Source organism: Gekko japonicus, unplaced genomic scaffold, assembly GCF_001447785.1.
Source record: "Gekko japonicus isolate JY-2015 unplaced genomic scaffold, Gekko_japonicus_V1.1 scaffold1877, whole genome shotgun sequence".
Classification (NCBI taxonomy): domain Eukaryota; kingdom Metazoa; phylum Chordata; class Lepidosauria; order Squamata; family Gekkonidae; genus Gekko; species Gekko japonicus.
Window position 1 is genome coordinate 177,331 of NW_015170338.1, and position 19,899 is coordinate 197,229.

The 19,899-nt window shown below is 42.2% G+C and overlaps 1 protein-coding gene across 1 annotated transcript in view; it reads right to left on the bottom strand.

The window, feature by feature from the left end:
- Window positions 1-9,058: 9,058 nt before the first annotated feature.
- STK32A (serine/threonine kinase 32A) overlaps window positions 9,059-19,899 on the bottom strand; it is a 123,678-nt gene continuing 112,837 nt past the window's right edge. Inside the window, exons 7-10 of the mRNA XM_015418159.1 lie at window positions 13,122-13,247; window positions 12,389-12,517; window positions 10,893-10,957; window positions 9,059-9,155 (exon numbers count right to left, since the gene is read on the bottom strand). Of these exons, the coding sequence (XP_015273645.1) occupies window positions 9,059-9,155; window positions 10,893-10,957; window positions 12,389-12,517; window positions 13,122-13,247 (417 nt within the window). The remainder of the gene's footprint in view (window positions 9,156-10,892; window positions 10,958-12,388; window positions 12,518-13,121; window positions 13,248-19,899) is intronic.

Sequence of the window (19,899 nt, forward strand, 5' to 3'; positions counted from 1 at the left end):
TGATCAAGGATCTCCTCACCGAAGTGGCTAAAGGGAAAATCTTTTCCAAACTTGATCTGTGCGACGCTTCGGGTGCGCTTAAGAGAGGGGGATGAGTATAAGACCGCTTTCAATACTCCTCTGGGCCAGTTTGAATATCTGGTGATGCCTTTTGCTCTTCAGGGGGGCCCGAGGGTCTTCATGAATTTGATAAATGAAGTGTTGCATGAGCATCTGTTTAAGGGGGTGCTTGTTTTCTTGGACGACATTCTGATTTACTCCCCCGACAAGACCTCCCATGTGCAGTTGGTGAGAGAGGTCCTCAAAAAGTTGCACAAGCACAAACTGTTTGCCAAACTGTCCAAGTGCGAGTTCCACACACCAGAAATTGATTTCTGGTGTGTGGAACTCACACTTGGACAGAAATTGATTTCTTGGGCTACCACATCTCCCCACGGGGCATGGAAATGGACCGGGGGAAGGTTAAAGACATTTTGGGGTGGGAGGCCCCCAGAACTCGCCGGCAACTCCAAAGTTTTTTAGGGTTTGTCAATTTCCATAGAAACTTTCTGCCGAACTTTGCCCAGGTGAGATTACCCCTCACTGACTTGCTGAAAACGAAGGGGAAAGGTCCTGAAGCTACTAAGCCTGGAGCTAAGTTGCTGTGGACCCAGGAATGCCAGGAGGCGTTCGACAAGCTGAAAACCCTTTTCACCACCGAGCCCATCCTTGCACACCTGGACGAAACAAAAAAGTTTGTGGTGCAAACAGATGCCTCAGATGTAGCTATGGGTGGGGCGGCTTTCTCGGTGGCGGCTCCTACCTGGTGGAATGAGCTCCCGGCGGAGATCCGGGCCCTGCGGGACCTGGTACAGTTCCGCAGGGCCTGCAAGACGGAGCTCTTCCGCCAGGCTTTCGAGTAGGAGCCGCCGCCGCCGCCACGTTACCACCACCGTGGCGTGATTTACCATCTCCCTGGCTTAAAGGGGCAAGGGTTGTTGCTGCCCCAAGAGGAACATTCTCTGGCGTTCCTGTTTTTCGTCTACCATCGGCCGCCAGTGAGGGATATCGACCATCTTGAAGTTTTTAAAATTGAATTGTAGAGCACCATTTTAGTTTAAAATTGTTAAGGTTTTAATGTAATCTATGTTTTATTTCCGGCGCTGCCGCTTGTTTGCCGCCCTGGGCCGTAAGGGTAGGGCGGGATACAAATCTCTAAACAAATAAATAAATAAATAAATAAATTTTGCAAGAAAGAGCGGATGGTGAACTCCATCCCTTAGCCTACATGTCTCATAAATTCACCACCGAGCACAATTGGTCGGTTTGGGACAGGGAAGCTGGGGCAATCCGGCTGGCTCTCTCGACATGGAGACATTGGCTGGAAGGGGCAAGGGTACCATATGAAGTGTGGACAGATCACAAGAACCTTGAAATGCTTCACACCCCTCATAACTTAAATGCCAAGCAACTCCGATGGGCTGATTTTTTCGATTCACTCTCCACCATTTCCCAGGGAAAGCGAACTCGCTGGCAGATGCCTTGTCCCACCTCCCGCAGCACGAAAGCCGGCGGGAGGAGGTCCTAGAGTCTATGTTTACACCTTTCCACCTGGGCGGGGCGGTAACAACATGGAGGCAGGCTAAACTTGTTTCCTCTCTGCCCTCCCCTCCTGGGGGATGGGAGGCCAAATTCACCACCACCTTTTTGGAGCTCGACAAGTGGGAAGTGGAGGGGGGGGGGGAAGTTGGCGCTGAGGCCGGATGGTTGTTGGTATAAAGACACAAAATTGTTTGTTCCAAACCTGTTGCGGGGGGAAATTATGGGGCTAGTGCATGGATCTAAACCGGCTGCCCACACAGGTCTTGTGAAATCACTACATCTCCTACAACGCACCTTCTGGTGGCCCCACATGCGCAAGGATTTGTCTCTATTTGTACACTCCTGTTGAACGTGCATTATGTGTAAACCCAGGAAGGGGAAGCCCCCCAGATTACCGAAACCATTAGCAACGCCAAATAGACCAGGGGAGGTTATTTCCATGGATTTCATCACAGCTTTACTTCCCAGCAAGGCCATGACGGTAATTTGGGTGGTTGTGGATTTATTCTCCAAGCAGGCTCATTTCATTCCTTTCCCCATTGTGCCAATGGCTCGGACTTTGGCCAAAGCTTTCCTCAACCATGTGGTCAGGCTACACACACTACCTACCAAAATAATAATGAACAGGGGGCCCCAATTTGTTCCAAAGTTTTGGGGTGAGCTCCTGGAACTCATGGGCATTGAACAGGGCCTGAGCAGTGCTTATCATCCAGAGACCGATGGCCAGTCCGAACGGGTTAATCAAATCCTTGAACAATATTTGAGGTGTTTCACAAACTTCCAACAGGATGATTGGACAGACCTACTGACTCTTGCTGAATTTTGTCATAACAATTCTTACCACGCTTCTACAGGAATGTCACCATTCAAAGCGGCTTTTGGTTATGACAGCCCCCCGATCCCCTTTCTGACTTCCACTCTGGGGAAAGGGAGGGGGAGGCTTCTGAATGGAGCTCTGCACTGAGAGAGACGTGGCCCAAGATCTGCGAAGCATTAGACTTGGCTAAAGCCACTTACAAACATCAGGCTGACAAGAAGAGGGTGGAGGGTTGGGCTCTGCAGCCTGGGGACTCTGTATATGTATCTACTAAAAACCTACGTTTGTCACAGTTGTGCCAAAAGTTGGCATGGAAATACATTGGGCCATTTAAAGTTGTTAGGCTGATTAATGAAGTGACTGTTGAATTGGTCTTTCCTAAGAACTTGTGGAACATTCATCCAATTTTCCATTTCAGTTTACTGAAGCCTTGCCAAACATTTAATCCCTGCTGCCCCCAATTCTGGTAAAAGGGGAGGGACATCATGAAATAATCTGCGATTTTGGACTCTAAAATGAAATGTGGGCAATTGTTCTACCTCATGGAATGGCTGCATTGGGGTCCCGAACATCGGAAGTGGGTGGCGGGAAAAGACATGTGGGCCCCCAAACTCCTATGTAAATTTTATGCCCAATTCCCAGAAAAACCAGGCGGTCCCCTGTCGGCTGTGGGGGGGTTGATGTGTTTTTGAGGGGGCAGGATGTCAGCTAGCTGCCATTTATGTGTATTCTGCTCTTCCCTGTTCCCGCTTGCTTGCAGTAAACATGCCAGGGAGACCATGGGAGCTAGACGCCGTTATCAGTCTGGCCTTGTGAAGTAGGGAGGGCTTGCGGTCCACATTTGGTGTGAATCTTTCTGCTCTTAGGAAACCCTGCGACTCTCCCGCTCATTATGTAATCTCCCACCGGGAGTCTTCCCGTGCGCGTGCTCAAAGTTCATTTGCTTAGCTAGTTGCCTTGCCCAGCTATATGTATTGGGATGTTCCCACCTTCTAGTTATTCCTAACAATAATCCTGTGGACATGGTACCAGTCTTGTACACTAATAAAGCATAACGCTTCTTAGGAAACGTGTGTGAAGAGTTACTTGCTGTGGAACCTGACACAAGGTCACCCAGTGAGTTTCTGTGACCGAAGTGGGAATTTGAACTTGGGTTTTCCAGAACCTTTGACCAGATTAGTATGCCCAGCATGGTTAGACATTTCACATGTCTTCCATGAATCTGATTTATGTATTCCTTAACAGCATCTGTGCAGTCATTCTATCAGCTAATCGAGTTACCTGTTCAGATGGTGAAAATGTTGGCTACTCTCTGCTGTACCAGTTGGATGGTCTAGTGCAAATCACCAGGTTTAATTTTATCGTACAGGTAGTGGTCCTCCCATAGTTTAGAAGCGCTAATCAGTTTGAAATACATTGTCTTTTTATTCCTGGCTGTTGTTGGGGGGACTTTTACAGATGGTATCTTTATTTACCAGCACTTGGTAGAGAGCAGAGCAAGGTCTTAGAGAAGGTAATGGTTATGGTAATACTTATGGTTGTCCAGATTCAGGCATCTTGTCTGATTCTTCAAAGAAGTAGATATTTGGGGATTTGAGATTGCTGGTCAATTTTTTGCATCTTATTGTCAAGGCCCAGCTGAAATACTGTCTTATGTCTCTTCTTCCCTGTAATGTTTAGCAGTGGATGTTGTGTTTTGGGTTCCTCTGTCCTCACATATAGCAGAAATATATGGCAGGTTAATGAATACTATAGGATACGTTTTATTACACACTGTGCACACCTGCTTGCAAATTAACACATGCAGGAACATCAGCCAATCTACAACAGCTGGTTCACATGCACATAACTTTACTCCTCACTGCTAATCACTTGTGACAAAATGGCAAATGAGCTGGTCTTACGCGAGTACCAGTATTACAATCTCTGAGGGTGCTAAAGAAGAAATCAAATAGTTTCTCTTAAGTTGTACTTCATGTTAATGTAACTTGAAATGTGAGTATAGTGTAACTGCAAAGTTACCCCCCCCCATGGAAATTAAGAATATCTTCAACAGTTATCACTGAATGGCCTCATTTTGAGAATAGCTTCATCAGCCCATTAATGGAGCCAAAAACTGGAGTTCACTGTAGGTATGTAAATAAATATCTGTACTCTTAGCAGCTGTGAGCTGAATCACAACTGCAACTTTTTAATTGTCCAGATCACTTTGAGTAAAGACTATCAGGAAATGTATATTGGGTAGTGCAGTACAGTAAAAGCTTTCTCAGTTCAGACTCTTCTATAACAGAATATCTCTTTAGGGCACTGGAAATAGTTTGCTGGCTTCTTGCAGTTGCCTCATTGAAATGAATGAATGCCATTTAAGAGCATGTATTGTGTCCTATATTTATTTATTTTAGATATTTATACCACTTTCCCCTCCAATGTGTACCCAAAGCAGTTTATGTCATCACACTTTCCTCCTACATTTTATGTATAGGTAGTCTTAAAAAAAACACCCCATTATTACAACAAAAAGAACTGGTCTTCTAAATGATCTCATATTTCTACTGCTACTCCTCCATAGTCTTAGTTGCTATGTAATAGTCTCCCTGGGCAGTGACTATAGCCCATACTGGATGTGGAGGTCAGGGGCTAATACTGGTAGGAATGCAATAGGGGACAATCAGAAGTACAGGTTGGCAGATTGGCTAATGCATCTGTCTTAAACCAACTAGGCACAGCTACTGCCAGAAACCCACTATGCCGCTTGTATGTGATTTTTCCCTTTTGGAAGAGTGATTGCTGGTTATACGACAGCCCTCCTGAACTCTTTAACCTTCCAGATATTTCCCCTTTGTCTGCTACTATGACTAAATGCACTGACAAGCTGACTTTTGCCAAACAAACATGAATAGTGATATTTTTAAAAACTTACTGTAGTTTGGTGGCACTATATAAATAACTAAAAACACATTACTCAATGTACTAGCCAAGCTCTGTTTGTGTCCATTTGAGCTGCATTTGAGGAAATGTTTTTTACTACTGGGGGGCAGATAGCTAGTCTGTGTTATCACCACACTTCTATACAGATGCTCTGTTCCTCTAACTAAGCTCTAAAATGTGCTAGATGCAAATTCACTTGTCAGAACTTTTCTTGGGAGATTACTACTTAGAGATAATCAGAGGTCAAGGAGGGAAGACAGCATGGTATAGCCTGATCTCATCCGATCTCGGAAGCAAAAGAGGGGTCAGTACTTGGAAGGGAACCCACCAAGGAAGATTCTGCAGAGGAAGGCAGTGGCAAACCAACTCTACTTCTCACTTCCCATGCAAGGCCCTTGCTGGGGTTGCCATGAGTTGGCTGCAACTTGACAGAACTTTACACATACCATTAGAGGGCAAAAGTGCACCTATAAATCCTGCAATCCAGTAGCAGTACCAAAACAGCCAGTAGTATATGGCCTTTTAAATCCAAAGATTATTTGTTTCTAGCATTCTGAAGATGAATATTGGGCTTTGGATCCTTACCTAAACATGGTGTAAATCATTTTGGGATACAAATTAGACATGAGGCTTTCAAAAGAACTTTATTGTACATTAAATGCACAGTTCCTGTTGTGGAATACATCCAGGAATCCCCCCCCCCCAGTGCCAACTGATGGAAAACACGTTTTCCCTCACTCAAACTGTAGTGTGGTGTTGCTGTAAACTACTAATTTTAAGCCATAAGCAAACAGGCCTGCCGTGTTAGCAAGTGCTGAGTAGAATTTAATTGCATGTCTTGGGCACCTACTTGATATCACTGGTGATGCCATAGGTACTTTTCAACTGATAGAAGTGGAACACCTGACACTGCCACTCAGAGTAGCTTTCATGCAGCCTTTTGAGAGAAAAAGCAAACACTGAATAATCTCTTCCCTGTCCAGTATCCATTTTGTGAAAACTCCCCCCCCCTTCCCCATTATCTGGCTTCCCAGAGCAGGAAGGTACATCTGTAATAGAGCTATCTGCTGGAAGCAGGCTTTCCCCTTACACATCACTCAAACAGAATTGGAGGGAGTCTGCTAGCTCTACACAGTGCTAAGGCTTACAAGGTAGTATCTGATAAGTGGGATAAAAACTGTCTTCAAGGATGTAGTTATTTCTCTTGAGACTGCAGAGCAACAGGGACCGGTTAATTTACTTTGTTACAATATTTGTGAACCACGGATCTCTCGATTTTCCACTGATGGTTGGGCACCTGCCAGGTAAGAAACAATATGTGAATGTTCAGCTGTTCTGTCTTGATCTCTGCATCAACAGAGAACAGCTAAAGCTGGTACTGTCAACTAGGTGTCCCTGCAATATGAGATGGACAAAATATAGTACAGATTGAAAAATTGGTTCAGATATTATAGTATTATAGTAACTGTGTCAGGACTGAACGAAGACCATCTTTTGGACAGGATGATATTGTCCTGTGATGAACAAGGTTACAGCAGAGTTTCAGATAAAAGATCTCTATCAAGCAGCACCTTTTTTGAGTGTAATGGTCGCATAAACTCTTGGTGGTACTGTCAAGGTTGCAGTTATCATCCCAAAACAACTTCAGCTGTTTGGGGGAGAATTCTATACAAATGTTGTCTGGTTTTGGAATGATTACCTCTCAGGAGGACTACTGCCATTGGACTCATCATTGATCCCAAAATAAAGCAGACGGGGGAGCCTGGACCATAACCTGGGAGTGAGTTATTAAAACAGTGATTGAACGTTTGCTTCAAAACTAAGCTATTTTCTGTGTACGTAAGACGGGTTTATGATGCAGTCAATGGGATTAAGAGAATATAGCTCTTATTTCCTATTACCCCCAAGATGGTTATTCTACTTTAACGTCCAGTAGTTTGGTTTGTCTATTTAAGGGGGGGGGGGCTTATCACGCTGTTCTTCCAGTGTGGATGCTTAATGCATACAGATGAGCTACATATTCCAGAAGCAAATCCAGGAGAAGCCTGACTGCCTTTGGCAGTAGAAAATTTGCAGTGTGCCTATAGAAAAGTTTGGATTGCTTGATAGATTATACAAATGAACACTAACTCCATGTCCTTCTTCAAAACTGTGCCCAGCATCTTTTAATCACCATCGAGTCAGAGTTAAACACATCTGTGAAATACTCCTATTAATATTAATGGGGAGGGGCATAATTTTTCTTTTGAAGTCAATGAGACTTTAAAATGATGTCTGCTAGTTTCTGAGAAAGTTCATTCACATGCTTGAAAATGAAAGGCCATTTGTTACCATTTTATTTAGGTTGGCCGCACCCTAGAGTCGGATTCGACTGGCTTTCAAGCAAGGGAAACCTTTACCTTTAGAGGTGAACAATTATTTACCCCTTTTTAACTAGTATTGTAAAAGCCTGGGAAAAGAACCCATTCTGAGATTCTGGCTTTGTTTCAATGTAAATAGTGTAAGAAGAGTTTGGTGGGGCTCATTGTCAGCCTTTGATGGCTACACACTATCCTAAAAGTCTTAAAAATGTGAGGCTAACCTAATGCTTGATAAACCCACACCAGACCTCAGACTTTTGGCAGCTCCTAGGAGATCTGAATTTATATTGGCTCAAATAGCAACCTAATCCTACAAAGCTTCATAAAACACTTAACAACATGGAAAATATACAATTGACCTTATGGTCACCAACCACACAAAATCAACCTTTAGCAGGTAACCTGAGTAAACAGCACTGTGTTTTTTCATTGTAGTTGCCCTTATGAAAAATGCTTATAATCATTCCTCCTGTCCAACATAATGGTTGAAGTATGCTACTGAACTTGCTGGTGCATTCCATCTATAAGCAAGTGGTAGACCTTAAAGAGTTACATATTATATAAATTAAGTCACAATAAATCTGCTAGGCTTCACGGTCCACTAAACCCTCTGTTGTTCTTTGCTACAGCAGACTAATAAGGCTCAGCTACCATTCTGGAATCTGATCACTGATTTGCTTTCTGACTCACATAGCAGCTCTAAGGCCTTATTCACATACTCTGTCAGAGGTCACACTGAATTAATCTTTTGATTGCTACTTAATACATATATTGCCAGTATCAGAAAGAGCCTATAACAAAAGAGAACTTCTCTTTGTATATTTTTAGGTTGTGCATTGAATATAAGCTGTAGGACAGAGCAGTTGCTATTACTAACAACATTTGATATCGCCACTGGAATCCCCTGCACTGCATTTGTGGTTCTAGCCCCTCTTTCTGAAACATCTGTTAAAATATGCAGCCACCCAACAAGCAAACTCTTAATAAAGACCTTATGTTTTTCTATAAGCAGCTGACTGTTATCTGATATCAATATCCCAATGTCTTGCTGAAAGAAATGCTACATAAAGGAAATGTGAAATTGACCTTCCACCGTTTTGCTTCCTTTTTTGGGGGGAAACCATTCTTTGCTGTCTATGATCAAGTTTTAAAAAAAATAAAAAGCATAAAATGAGAATTTGTGCCTTATTTACTGAGGCAAGATACTAGAGCTTAACTCCTTACGGCAGAAGGAGATACTCAGCTTCAGGTTTGGAAGCGTCAGAGCAAGGCATCTGCCTTGACAAGACAGCAGTTTCTGATGCTCCATGAAGCAGTGAAGTTGCAAACCAGAACCTTCAAAAGTATCACCAGAGCTGACACTAAATAGATTTCACAGATTATTATTCTGGTCATCTTCTTCTTCCTGGTCATCTTTGGTTTGTGCCAGTGTCAGGTTCTCTTGCATTTCATTATGTTGTTTCCTCATCCTGAGAAAGAAAAGGAAGAGAAACTGAAGTTCTTAATTATGCAACAATGAGACCCAGCAACCTATGAGATGTCTATTTGCCATCTGCCGTATCAGCATATCTAATTCTCAACATGAACAAATCTGTGGATGTTTAAATCTGGAGACTGCAACCATGAACAGATGAGACAACTTTTTTTGGGGGGGGGTGTCAAGTCACAGTTGATTTGCAGTGACCCCTTAGAGTTTTCAAGGCAACAGACGTTCAGAGGTGATTTAACATTGCCTGTCTCTGAAGAGAAAGCCTGGACTTCCTTGGTCTCCCATCCAAGTACTAACCAGGGTTGACCCTACTTAGCTTCTGAGATATGATGAGATCAGGCTAGCCTGGGCAAAGTCCCAGGTTTGCAGAAAATCTAAACACATAAATTAAAAAAACAACAACAACCAGGGGGTTAATAACTGCAAATAATAGAAGCAACACAGGTACTTTTAAGAAAGAAGATCCCACTGGTATTTGCGGAGGTTGTTAGGCAAACACAACAGTAATGCCAGTTGCTTGGTTTCTGTCAGTAAAAGGCAGATAGATGGAACAGGGTTCTTTCAAGGGCTGTTTTAGCCTTAAGTGAAGACTCATTGAGGCCAAGTCTAAGAGTAGCCACTGGGTTGGTGGGTGGGAAAGAAAGAAGGAAGCAGGGAAAACTGATATAGGGGCTGCCAAGAGGAGGAAAAGAAGAAATAGTGTGGGATGGGGGTTACTGGGGAAAGTGAGCCCCCCCCCCCCAGTCCTTGCAGGTTCCACATGGTGTAACTGGGCCCAGCATGTTGACTGACACCACACTATTGAGCTGGCTTGCCAGCTGGCACTGCACAACTGAGTCCACCCCACCTGGAACTGCCTAGAGTTTTCCCTTGGAAAGGCTGCCAGGAGGAAAGAAACAGGACAAGGGAAGAGCCTCTAGAGGCTTTCAGGGAAGGGAAACAAGAAATAGTGGGGGAGGGGGAAATGAGATGCTCCTGCCAAGTCCTTGCCATTCCCCACATGTACTATGAATCTCCAGTACATACTGTCTTATCTCTTAATACAGCACCATATTTACTAGCACTGAAATTGACAACTGGGTCAGTTTTTTGCATCTTGTAATTTACTACATGAGCATAGACTTATTCAGTTTCTCGGGCTCACCAATAGGTAACTAGAGGTGTAGCCATGACAGTGTTTTCTGGAAAACTCTGTATGGGGCACACTGCCACTGGGGCTGGAAAATTAATATTGCTGAATTATCCAAAAGCAGAGCTAAGACATCACTAGGCAAGACTACCTATGCAGTAGTGGACTTTCAAGGTGCAAACTGGCCACTATTGTAAAAAAGTCTCAAGAAAAATTATTTCTGCTCATAGAACATCTACCTGTTATTGCTGGAACTGAACAATCATTCTTTAATGACATCATTTCTTTCCTGAAGGACATATAAGCCCACTTTTTTCCATGCTGTATTTTATTACGTGACTTCACAATTAAAATTTAGCAGGACTCACTACTTTGGTGAAGTTTTCTGGTCCTCGTACATTTGAACAGCAAGCCAGTGAAAACCTATGCACACTGCCTAATCTCCAGTATGTTCCTACAGACCTTGCCAAACTCATTTCTTATTTATCTGAGGAACACTCATCTGACTTCATTATAACTAGGGAGTCTTATTGACATGCTACAGTAAACTTGCCAAGACAAAGTCTACATTTTCAGGTCAATACTTACTTTTCTCTGTTGAAAATGAGAAAGTCCCTTTCGAGTGACTCCAGGTTTTTCTGAAGGATGTAAGCCTATCATTATGGAAGCAAGAAAAAATATCAGGTGATTAGAAATCTTCAGCATACGGCTCAGGTAGGCATTCAAGGTACCAAAATACAGGTTTTGCCAGTGAATAAAGAAGTGATTAAAAAGGAGCACCAATAACTGGGATATTGGGATATAATGCCCTTCTCTTTGGTAAAAAAAGAATGGTAAAATGCTCATCTTGTGGCAGAATACAGATTAATTATTGTTTAGATAATGATGAACTGCTCTTTCCTAAAAGCTTGTCAGTATGCAGCCATAGTTTTCCACGTTATCCCAGACTGAGTAATTGGGCCCCTTCATATGCTACTATAATGTGGCTGCTTAAGCAATGTGATCACAAGAGAAAGGGTAGTGACAGGATTCCCAGTTTCAGTCAGCAATACATGAACCATCCCCACAAGATGGCTGTAGCATGGCAGCCATGAATGTTACGTCTCACATGCCCTTCAGCAAGTCCCACACTGACAATGTTATCTGCAAAATACTTCTCAAAATAAGACAAAGCCGGAAAAAAATCACTGGCATTTTGAACTTGAAAGAAAGGGGTGTGGAGAAGAATGGAAGATTTGTATTCACTTACCGTGAAGCTTCCTTTCTCAGTGGTCCGGGAGTGGGGCAGTCCTTACTCTTGGGAATAGGCTCCTCCTCTGGAACAGGGTTGGTTTTCTCAGATCAATCCAAGAAGGGGAGGGGCCTGTCCCCTGGGAACATCCCAGCCATCTCCAAGCTGTGCATCCCCCAACATCACACTAAGAAAAACACTTCTCCCCACCATAGTGAAACTCGATTTTCAGGGCAACCAATCTTGTAACTTCATGCCCCTCCAGCAGGTGTAGACCAAGATTGAAACCCTCTGTCGCTCTCTCACCCAATTAACTCACAATTTTTTGTTTTATTATCTCAGAGAAACTTCATAAACATTCATCCAGTTTCTACATCCCCCCCAAAAAAAACCCTCCGGAAACTGCCCCCCCCCAAAACCTGGGTGGGTAGGACTGCCCCACTCCCGGACCACCAAGAAAGGAAACTTCATGGTAAGTGAATACAAATCTTCCATTCTCCGGTGGTCCTGGGAGTGGGGCAGTCCTTACTCTTGGGACATAAAATAGCAGCGTGCCCCAGGGTGGGAAATCCAGCTTTTGGTTTATAGGGTGTGCTGCAGCACAACCCAATGGAAAGCTGCTGCAGCCAAGGTCAGCTTCTCTATAGCATCTAGTAAATGAGTGCACAGACTTCCAAGGATGGGAAATGATCTGTAAGGTGCTGATGTGGCAGCCCCCCCACAGAGAATATGCTGCAACACCTTTGGGTGGATCCAGCCCCTGAGCCTTGCATGCAACAATGATGCCACCCCTAAAACCACCTACTCAAGGTAAAAGGTGCAAGAGTAGAAAAATAATTGGAAGCTGTCTCACCTCCATGGAATCACCTTTACTGCTTTCTTTTTCCTTCTTGGCCAAGCGTTTCTTTTTCTTATGAAGTGGCTTAGACTCCAGGATCATTTCTTCAAGTTCAAAGGTCGGGTCGCAGTTCAACTTGCCTTTCTACAAAAGGGTAGATAGATCATTTGAAACACAGCTGAATGTGGTTTACAGTGTGGTTTATACCTCAAACCTTGAAATGAGCTCTTCCCTAAAAGGACTGAACTTTTCATTAACATGGCTACTACAGAATGATTAGTTACTAAATCCCAAATGTTTCTATTTATAAGTCTCCTTCAGGTGTTTATATACTCCATAAACTCTCTTTGTGCTAGGGTATGGAATTCCCACCAACATATCCTAAACAGCATTCAATGCTTTCTGTACCAAAAGGTATTATATAGATGCATTACTATCATCCTCATCATCAGCTTCTAAAAAAACAATTAATTAATAAATTAATTATCATATGGCATTGTGTGTAATATAGCCAAGAGATCCAAAGATTGTCTGGCAGCATTAAGTTCTAGCTCAATAGCATCATGCTGGGTGGTGAGCTAGACTTATTTTTTGCAGGGCTGAGAGAGCTCTGACTGACCCAAGGTCAACCAGCTGGCTTCATGTGGGGGAGTGCGGAATCGAACCCAGTTCTCCATATTAGAGTCCATCACTCTTAACCACTACACTCTCTAATAAAAAATAGCAGCAACATAACACATTGTCTTACGGTTGGAATGAATCCAGGCATTATTCTCTTCTGTAAAACTGCATCCCAGTTGATATCAGCCAAATAAGAAATGTCTTGGATATCACTCAGTTGAGAAGACCGTTCATCCGGATTTACATCCATCAACTAGAAAAGGGAGTTAAGCAGTGTTATAAACATGATAAAAATGGGGGGGGGGTCTCAAAAATGGAAGAGAACACACAAGTAGGAAATTAGACAGGATTGGATTGACAGTGTAACCCTGTGCAGACTTACTGCAGTCTATGCCCAATAAAATCAATTAACTTAGACTGGAATATCTCTGCATAGAATTGCACTATTAGTTCATGACTAATTCTAGCTGGATTGTGGCCCACTTAAGTGCAACATACAAGAAATGTAATTTTATATCTTGCATTTAAAAGACAATGGGTTTCCCAGGAATATAAGAAGCTGTTATCCAACTTTTCAGTAAAACATCTTATAGGAGTACGACATAAGAAATCACTAATTAAATGGAAGAGATAGGAGTTAATGCAATGCTGAAAAATAAATAAATGGTTACAGGAACAAGCTACTTGATTAATATAACCAGTCTGCTTAATCATGATTTTTATTTGGAAATGCAAGCTAACTGAATTGAAGCTCAAATTAGTTGGTCTGAATGGATACATTAAGTTATGAACAACACAACTGACACTCACTACACAAACCACAAAAATCTGTATTATCCAAGGACACAACACCAGCACTGTTCACTGGACCCTTTCAAAAAAATCAGGGGCCCTTGTGCTGTTAGCTTTGCAGAAAGGCTGCCAGTACAGTACTGCTCTTTTCTGTGCCAGTAAAGTTAGAATATTTGGGCCACATCAGAGAAGACCATGGGGTGGTTCCTTTGTACCACAATAATGTACAAGTTTCCAGGAAGAACAATGGTGGAACAGGAAGGAACCATGTTTTGGGCCCTTCCCATGTAATCTGAGGTTTCTAATGTTACCTTTGTGGCATGTGAAATGGCAACACTTATGCAGGCCCTTTGCCACAAAAATAATGTTAGAGGACCCTATAAAGTCTCACCTACATGGTTTCCCCCCAACAAGTATTAGTTTTTCTTTGTTTGAATCCACACAAAAGTCTGTACTGTAAAAAAACCTTTATAGCTGGAGAGAAGTTATCATTGTTTTTCAAGTTCATGAAGGATTAGTTACAATACTTCCAAAGAACAACCTGTTGATGAAATTTATCATGATGAATTCCATGATGAATTGATGACCTATGTTGTATTTCATACCTCCTTCAGCTCTCCGTATTGCTTTATTGTTTTCTGTTAATGCTGTGACAAAAGATGATGCAAAGTAGTTATGGCCGTCAATACATGTGGCAAGCCAATGTACTTCAGTGGATTGGAGACCAAATTTTGCATTGTAATCTCATCCATGAATTTATTGGTCAGGTAAATAAATTCAGTTTCTTCTACCCATTTCATTGGGTTGTTGTGAGGATAAATGACAGTGAAACCACAAAGTGCTTTGCACATTAAAACATTATAAATATTAATAAACAAGCACAACAGAGGGACCTCAGATTCATTCATTATGCCACCTTTGCTCCAGTTAAGTCTGTGGAAAAGCAAAGATAATGTATCTAAGAACAGAGCAATAATCGCATATTCAATCACTTATACTGGGCATTTTCCCTCAGAAACTAAAGGAGGCAGTTATTTGTTCATCACTTTAAAAAAAAACCCATCGCTCTGGGCTGTTTTCATACCAAGGATTTCCTATGTTTTAGCCAGACTCGATTGGTTTTTTTCTTGACTCCACATGATGTCAGCTAGCTGCCATGTTTTGCTTGTTCCCTTCTCTGATCCTGGCTTGCTCGCTGCTCCGCCACTTGCCGTAAACAGCGATAGGGAGACCGTGAGAACCAGTGCTGCCAGACGGTGTTATCTATCTGGCCTTGTGAAGGGGGGAGGGCTTGCGTTCCACTGCTGGTGTGAATCTTTCAGCTCTCATGAGGCACTGAGACTCTCCCGCTTATTACGTATCCTCCCGCCGGGAGAATTCCCCCCCGCGCGCGCGAGAATATCATTTGCTTAGCCATTTGCCTCATCCTGCTATATGTAGGGATGTTTCCTTGGTTATTCCTAACAATAATCCTGTGGATATGGTACCAGTTTTGTAATCTAATAAAGCATAATGCTTCCTTGGAAACATGTGTGGAGATTTACTTGCTGCTGAACTTGGCAGCTGGGAGCAGGGGGTGGGGCTTGTTGCATGTGCCCGCCACAGCTCATTCTTTACACACACACATATACAAATCTGCTTTATGTTAAACCTTTAAAAAAAACAGTATTTCCTGGCCATGATACCATTACAATGAGCAATTTGTTGTATCTGAGGGGGAAACAGCATAGTTCCAGGACTTTGGTGACATGTCAGTTACTCTTTTCACTTGTAGATGACTGCAAAGGGCAACAATTTAGCATAATAGAAGAGAATCACCTGCCTTTTAGACAGAGGGGAGGGAATTGTAGGAGGTATCTGCAAATATATGAAGATTTTTTAAAGGTTGTTAAAGGTTTTGCATTATTCCTATCCAGCATTACTCATGCTTATTTTAAAAAAATCACCCACAGCTCAGCCTGCCTTTTAGAGAAGGGGCAAGGTGATCGGCGGAAGTTTTTGCAAATATGTGGAATTTTAAAAAGGTTTTTCTTAAAGGTATTGTGTTATTACTATGTGATACTATTTTATCCATGTTCCTTTAAAAAAAACTGAAAGAGCATGGGTGGACAATCCTGAGGATCATGTGAAAAGAGGGGAGGCTGGGAGGGAAGCTTCAATGCAAATCAGGCGTGAAAGAGAAGCCACTGCTAAAAATGGAGTGAAAATAGATTACCTTGGGATGTCTTGCAAGGGCAATTTCATATAGAACCGTACCAGCAACCAGACTACCACCAAAAATCACCCTGGCGTTGATTTTCTCTAAATTGCCCTTTCTGATGTGAGATGTCTTGGATGACAGATCTGCTCTAGACCCCTTTTAGCTGGGTTTCAGATCTGGTCATAGGTGGCATTGATTTTTAGTTAGTAAGTAATGATGTTTCTTAGGAGCTGCGGTGGCTCAAGTGGTTAAGACTGCAGGCTGTGGAAGGTGGGTAGTTCAGCAGTTCGAGACCCGAGTGTGCCGCATGACGGAGTGAGCTCCCGTCTCTAGTTCCAGCTCCTGCCAACCTAGCAGTTCGAAAGCAAGAAATTGCAAGTAGATAAATAGGTACCACTTCGGTGGGAAGGTAGCAGTGTTCCGTGAGCCTTGGGGTTTAGTCATGTCGGCCACATGACCACAGAAATGTCTTCGGACAGCACTGGCTCTTCGGCTTTGAAATGGAGATGAGCACCGCAACCCTAGAGTCGGACTCGACTGGCTTTCGAGCAAGGGAACCTTTACCTTTTTAATAATGTTTTAATTTAATTGCTTGTGAAATTTTTAGGCAGCTCCCCCCCACCCCCCATTCTGAATTATTTACTGGATGTGTTATACTTGTTTACTGGATGTATTCAGCGCTCCTTTAGTAGTGAAATCCAATTTACTGGAATATGTTAATTTATTGGAATACTGTTAATTGTGAAATCCAGTTTATGTGATTTAATATACTTGTAAATTTCATTGGTCTTTCATTTGTATGGTCCTGTAACATTCCACTGTTCACTGTACATAGGACAGTGTCTTTTATAGTTATGTAATTTGCCTTCAGTTTCTCGAAAAAGGCAGACAAGAAATGAAGTAAAATAAATTTAAGGGGCTCCCATACGAACCTCAGTGAATGATGTCATGTGAGGGGCACTGTATACCAAGACTGTACTGATGGTTACAAGCACTGTTCCCTCTAAGCTGAGTCAGTGTGAGCTAGCTCACAGTTTTTTAGCCTCTGGCTCACACAGTTTTGTCTTAGCTTAGGAAGGACAGCTCCAGAACAAATTAATTAATGCAGTAGCTGAATCGCTCGCTCACAACTTTAATGCCAGTAGCTCAGAAAGTAGAAATTTTGCTCACAAGACTCCACAGCTTAGAGGGAACATTGGTTACAAGAACTGTTACATTTGTCTTATTAATAATGGTACCCCCTCCCCTTGTGGAACTCCATACCCAAAGAGGTTTGCCAAGCTGGCGCCCTCTTAATCCAGTATTGAAGAAGACCTTTGCATTCTGTAGGGCTGGCTCCATGGCTGTTCATTTCTGCTGCTGCTACTGCTGGCTTTGGTCATATCTTATACATTAGTGGCAGTTTATGACTATTTACATTGTTTTATTTTAAATGAGTTGCTTGAGGGCCTTTGATGAGTGAAAAAATGGTAAATAATTTAAAAAGCAACAAAAGCAATAAATAAGAGTGGGGAAATCATCTGAAACTGTCTGAAGAACCTTTCAAAGGAAATCAGTTTCAGTACTATAGTCTCAACAAGGTTTCGGTACAGGTTTTTGACAATGAAAAATACTGTACCTTGTGTTCTTCCTTAAGCCAGTGTAAGTGAACCTCTAGACTATGTATTTTATTCCACACATCAAGCAATTTAATTTATGTTGGTCCAAAAAACATTGCCACTGCCACAGAACTTTCAGTCTTTTTTCTCATTCCCATACATCACACTATCAATGACTGGGTACAGAACCACACTCCCTTCCTTATTAATGACTTTTCTACTTGATACTTATTTGGCTTAAAATTGGAAAGCACTCTCTTTTAAGCAGTAATTTACTGAACTCCTTATTGTAAATTGAGCCAAATCATCCTATTGGTACTTTCTGAATTTGAACAAATCATCCAAAGTCTCCTGCTGTGACAGCTTGCTTACAAAAAAGATTCTGCAGAAGTTAACTCTTTTATGATTCTGTTACTATTCGTTTAATGCAAAGAAAATCACATTGAAATGTAATCCTTATTGTAATGCATGAATACAAAACAATTCCCCTACCCTTAGTTGCAATTCATTCAGGGAAATTAAAACCTAGAAGAGTAAAAGAATAAAGAACATGGGTATATCCTACCATAAACCAAAATGCATAGTAGTGCCCGGACACGTAACTGGCAATCACCATCCCAGTAAAAGAACTTTATTATGGGGTTGTATGGACATGCACACATGGATTTTGGTGTGTGCATGTGTATGTTCTGAAGCTTTGTAGTACAGCATTTTTAATACTGAAAAGAGCTAAGCTAAACTTTTGTACAGGATGAAGCGTACATGTGTGAAAGGTTTTTTTTTTGTTAAATATGTGTAATTAAAAACCTTGTTCTTCAAAATGTGCATCTATAAAACATAAATAGCAGAGTCATTTGATTTTATGTAATATGACATTGCTTTTTCTTTGTGCAAAATGTGACAATGATTATAATTGGATTCTGTTATTTAGTTCCACATTTGGTGCCAAGCATTGCAAACTTGATAAGAAACACTTCCTTAAACGCCATATATTTAAGATAATGGCTTAGCACATCATTTTAGTGTCAAGGGTTACAAGGAATGTGTGTATGGCATTCAAGTCAGCACCTGAATGCTATGTAAGTGAGCAGATAATGTCAAACACAATTACTTTTTGCTGTAATATACCCTGGCCTTGATCCAGGTAGAATTGCACAGAGCTAGTCACATGCAACAACAGTCCCAGATGGAGATACTTAAGCTCATCTGTATTAAAAGATGCAACTGAATCAGTTCAGTGATTCTTGGAAATGATGTTATTTTTAAATCTGCTGATAAAGGAGGTACAATTGTTTTAGAAAGAGAGGACTAAATGAAGGAGGTTTATAGGCAACTGAGAAATATATCCCACTATTCCAGGTGTACATTCAATCCCACCCAATTGATTAAGAGAGATATTGTTAACAACTGAGAAGTGGCATTATTGACTTCCGGTTTAAGTGTTTTGCCGCTCAGACGCGTCTCGTCTCGCTCAGATGGAGACGCGCCGAGACCCAGCTGACAGGAGGGGTTCGAGCTCATCCCTGACCAGCCCCCAGGGTCTCTGTAGGAGAGCCCCATCCTGGGGAGCTGAGGAGAGCCTCTTCCAAGGGGACGCCCGAGGAATTGAGGCTCACCTTCTTCCCCAATAGGTACCGTCGCCGCGGAGCCAGCATGGCGCCTAGAGACGACTGCCGGAGCAAGCGATCATGACCAAACTTGTAAAAAAGACTTCCAAAAGATCTCCAAGGCTACAAACTGTGAGTTAAGCAAAGCTCAGGTAAAAAATAAGCGAATGGAGCCTTGGTAGTAATTGGAAGCGCCTAAGTTTGAAGCACAGGGGGGAGGAGATTTCAGGAATAAACTGTAAAAACAGTTTTAAAGCAAAAATAAAGAGACTTTGAGCCAAACCAAGCGCATAAGAAGTTAAGCGAACGCAAAAGCTGCTAAAATATATGAAGCGGAATTAAAACGTATAACTTTTGCTTTGTTTTGGAAAACTTACTTCTTGTTGATATTATGGCTGGGAGAGGATGGAGAACGCCGGAAAAAAAACTGGTGACCGGAAATAACATACCAACGACTCCCTCCCAGAATCAGGAAGCATCTACAGACTTTTCTTCACTGTTAGCAAATGCACTGCGCCCTCTAATGGAACAGATGACTACTCTCAACACCAAACTGGACAATGTGCAAAAACAGTTAAAGCAAATGGACAATGTGCAAAAACAGTTAAAGCAAATGAACCACAGCAACCGAGAAAATGTTGAAAAAGATGGAAAAACAGACAGAGAGTATTAATAAAAGAGTGGATGAAGCAGAGAAGGAGAGATCCT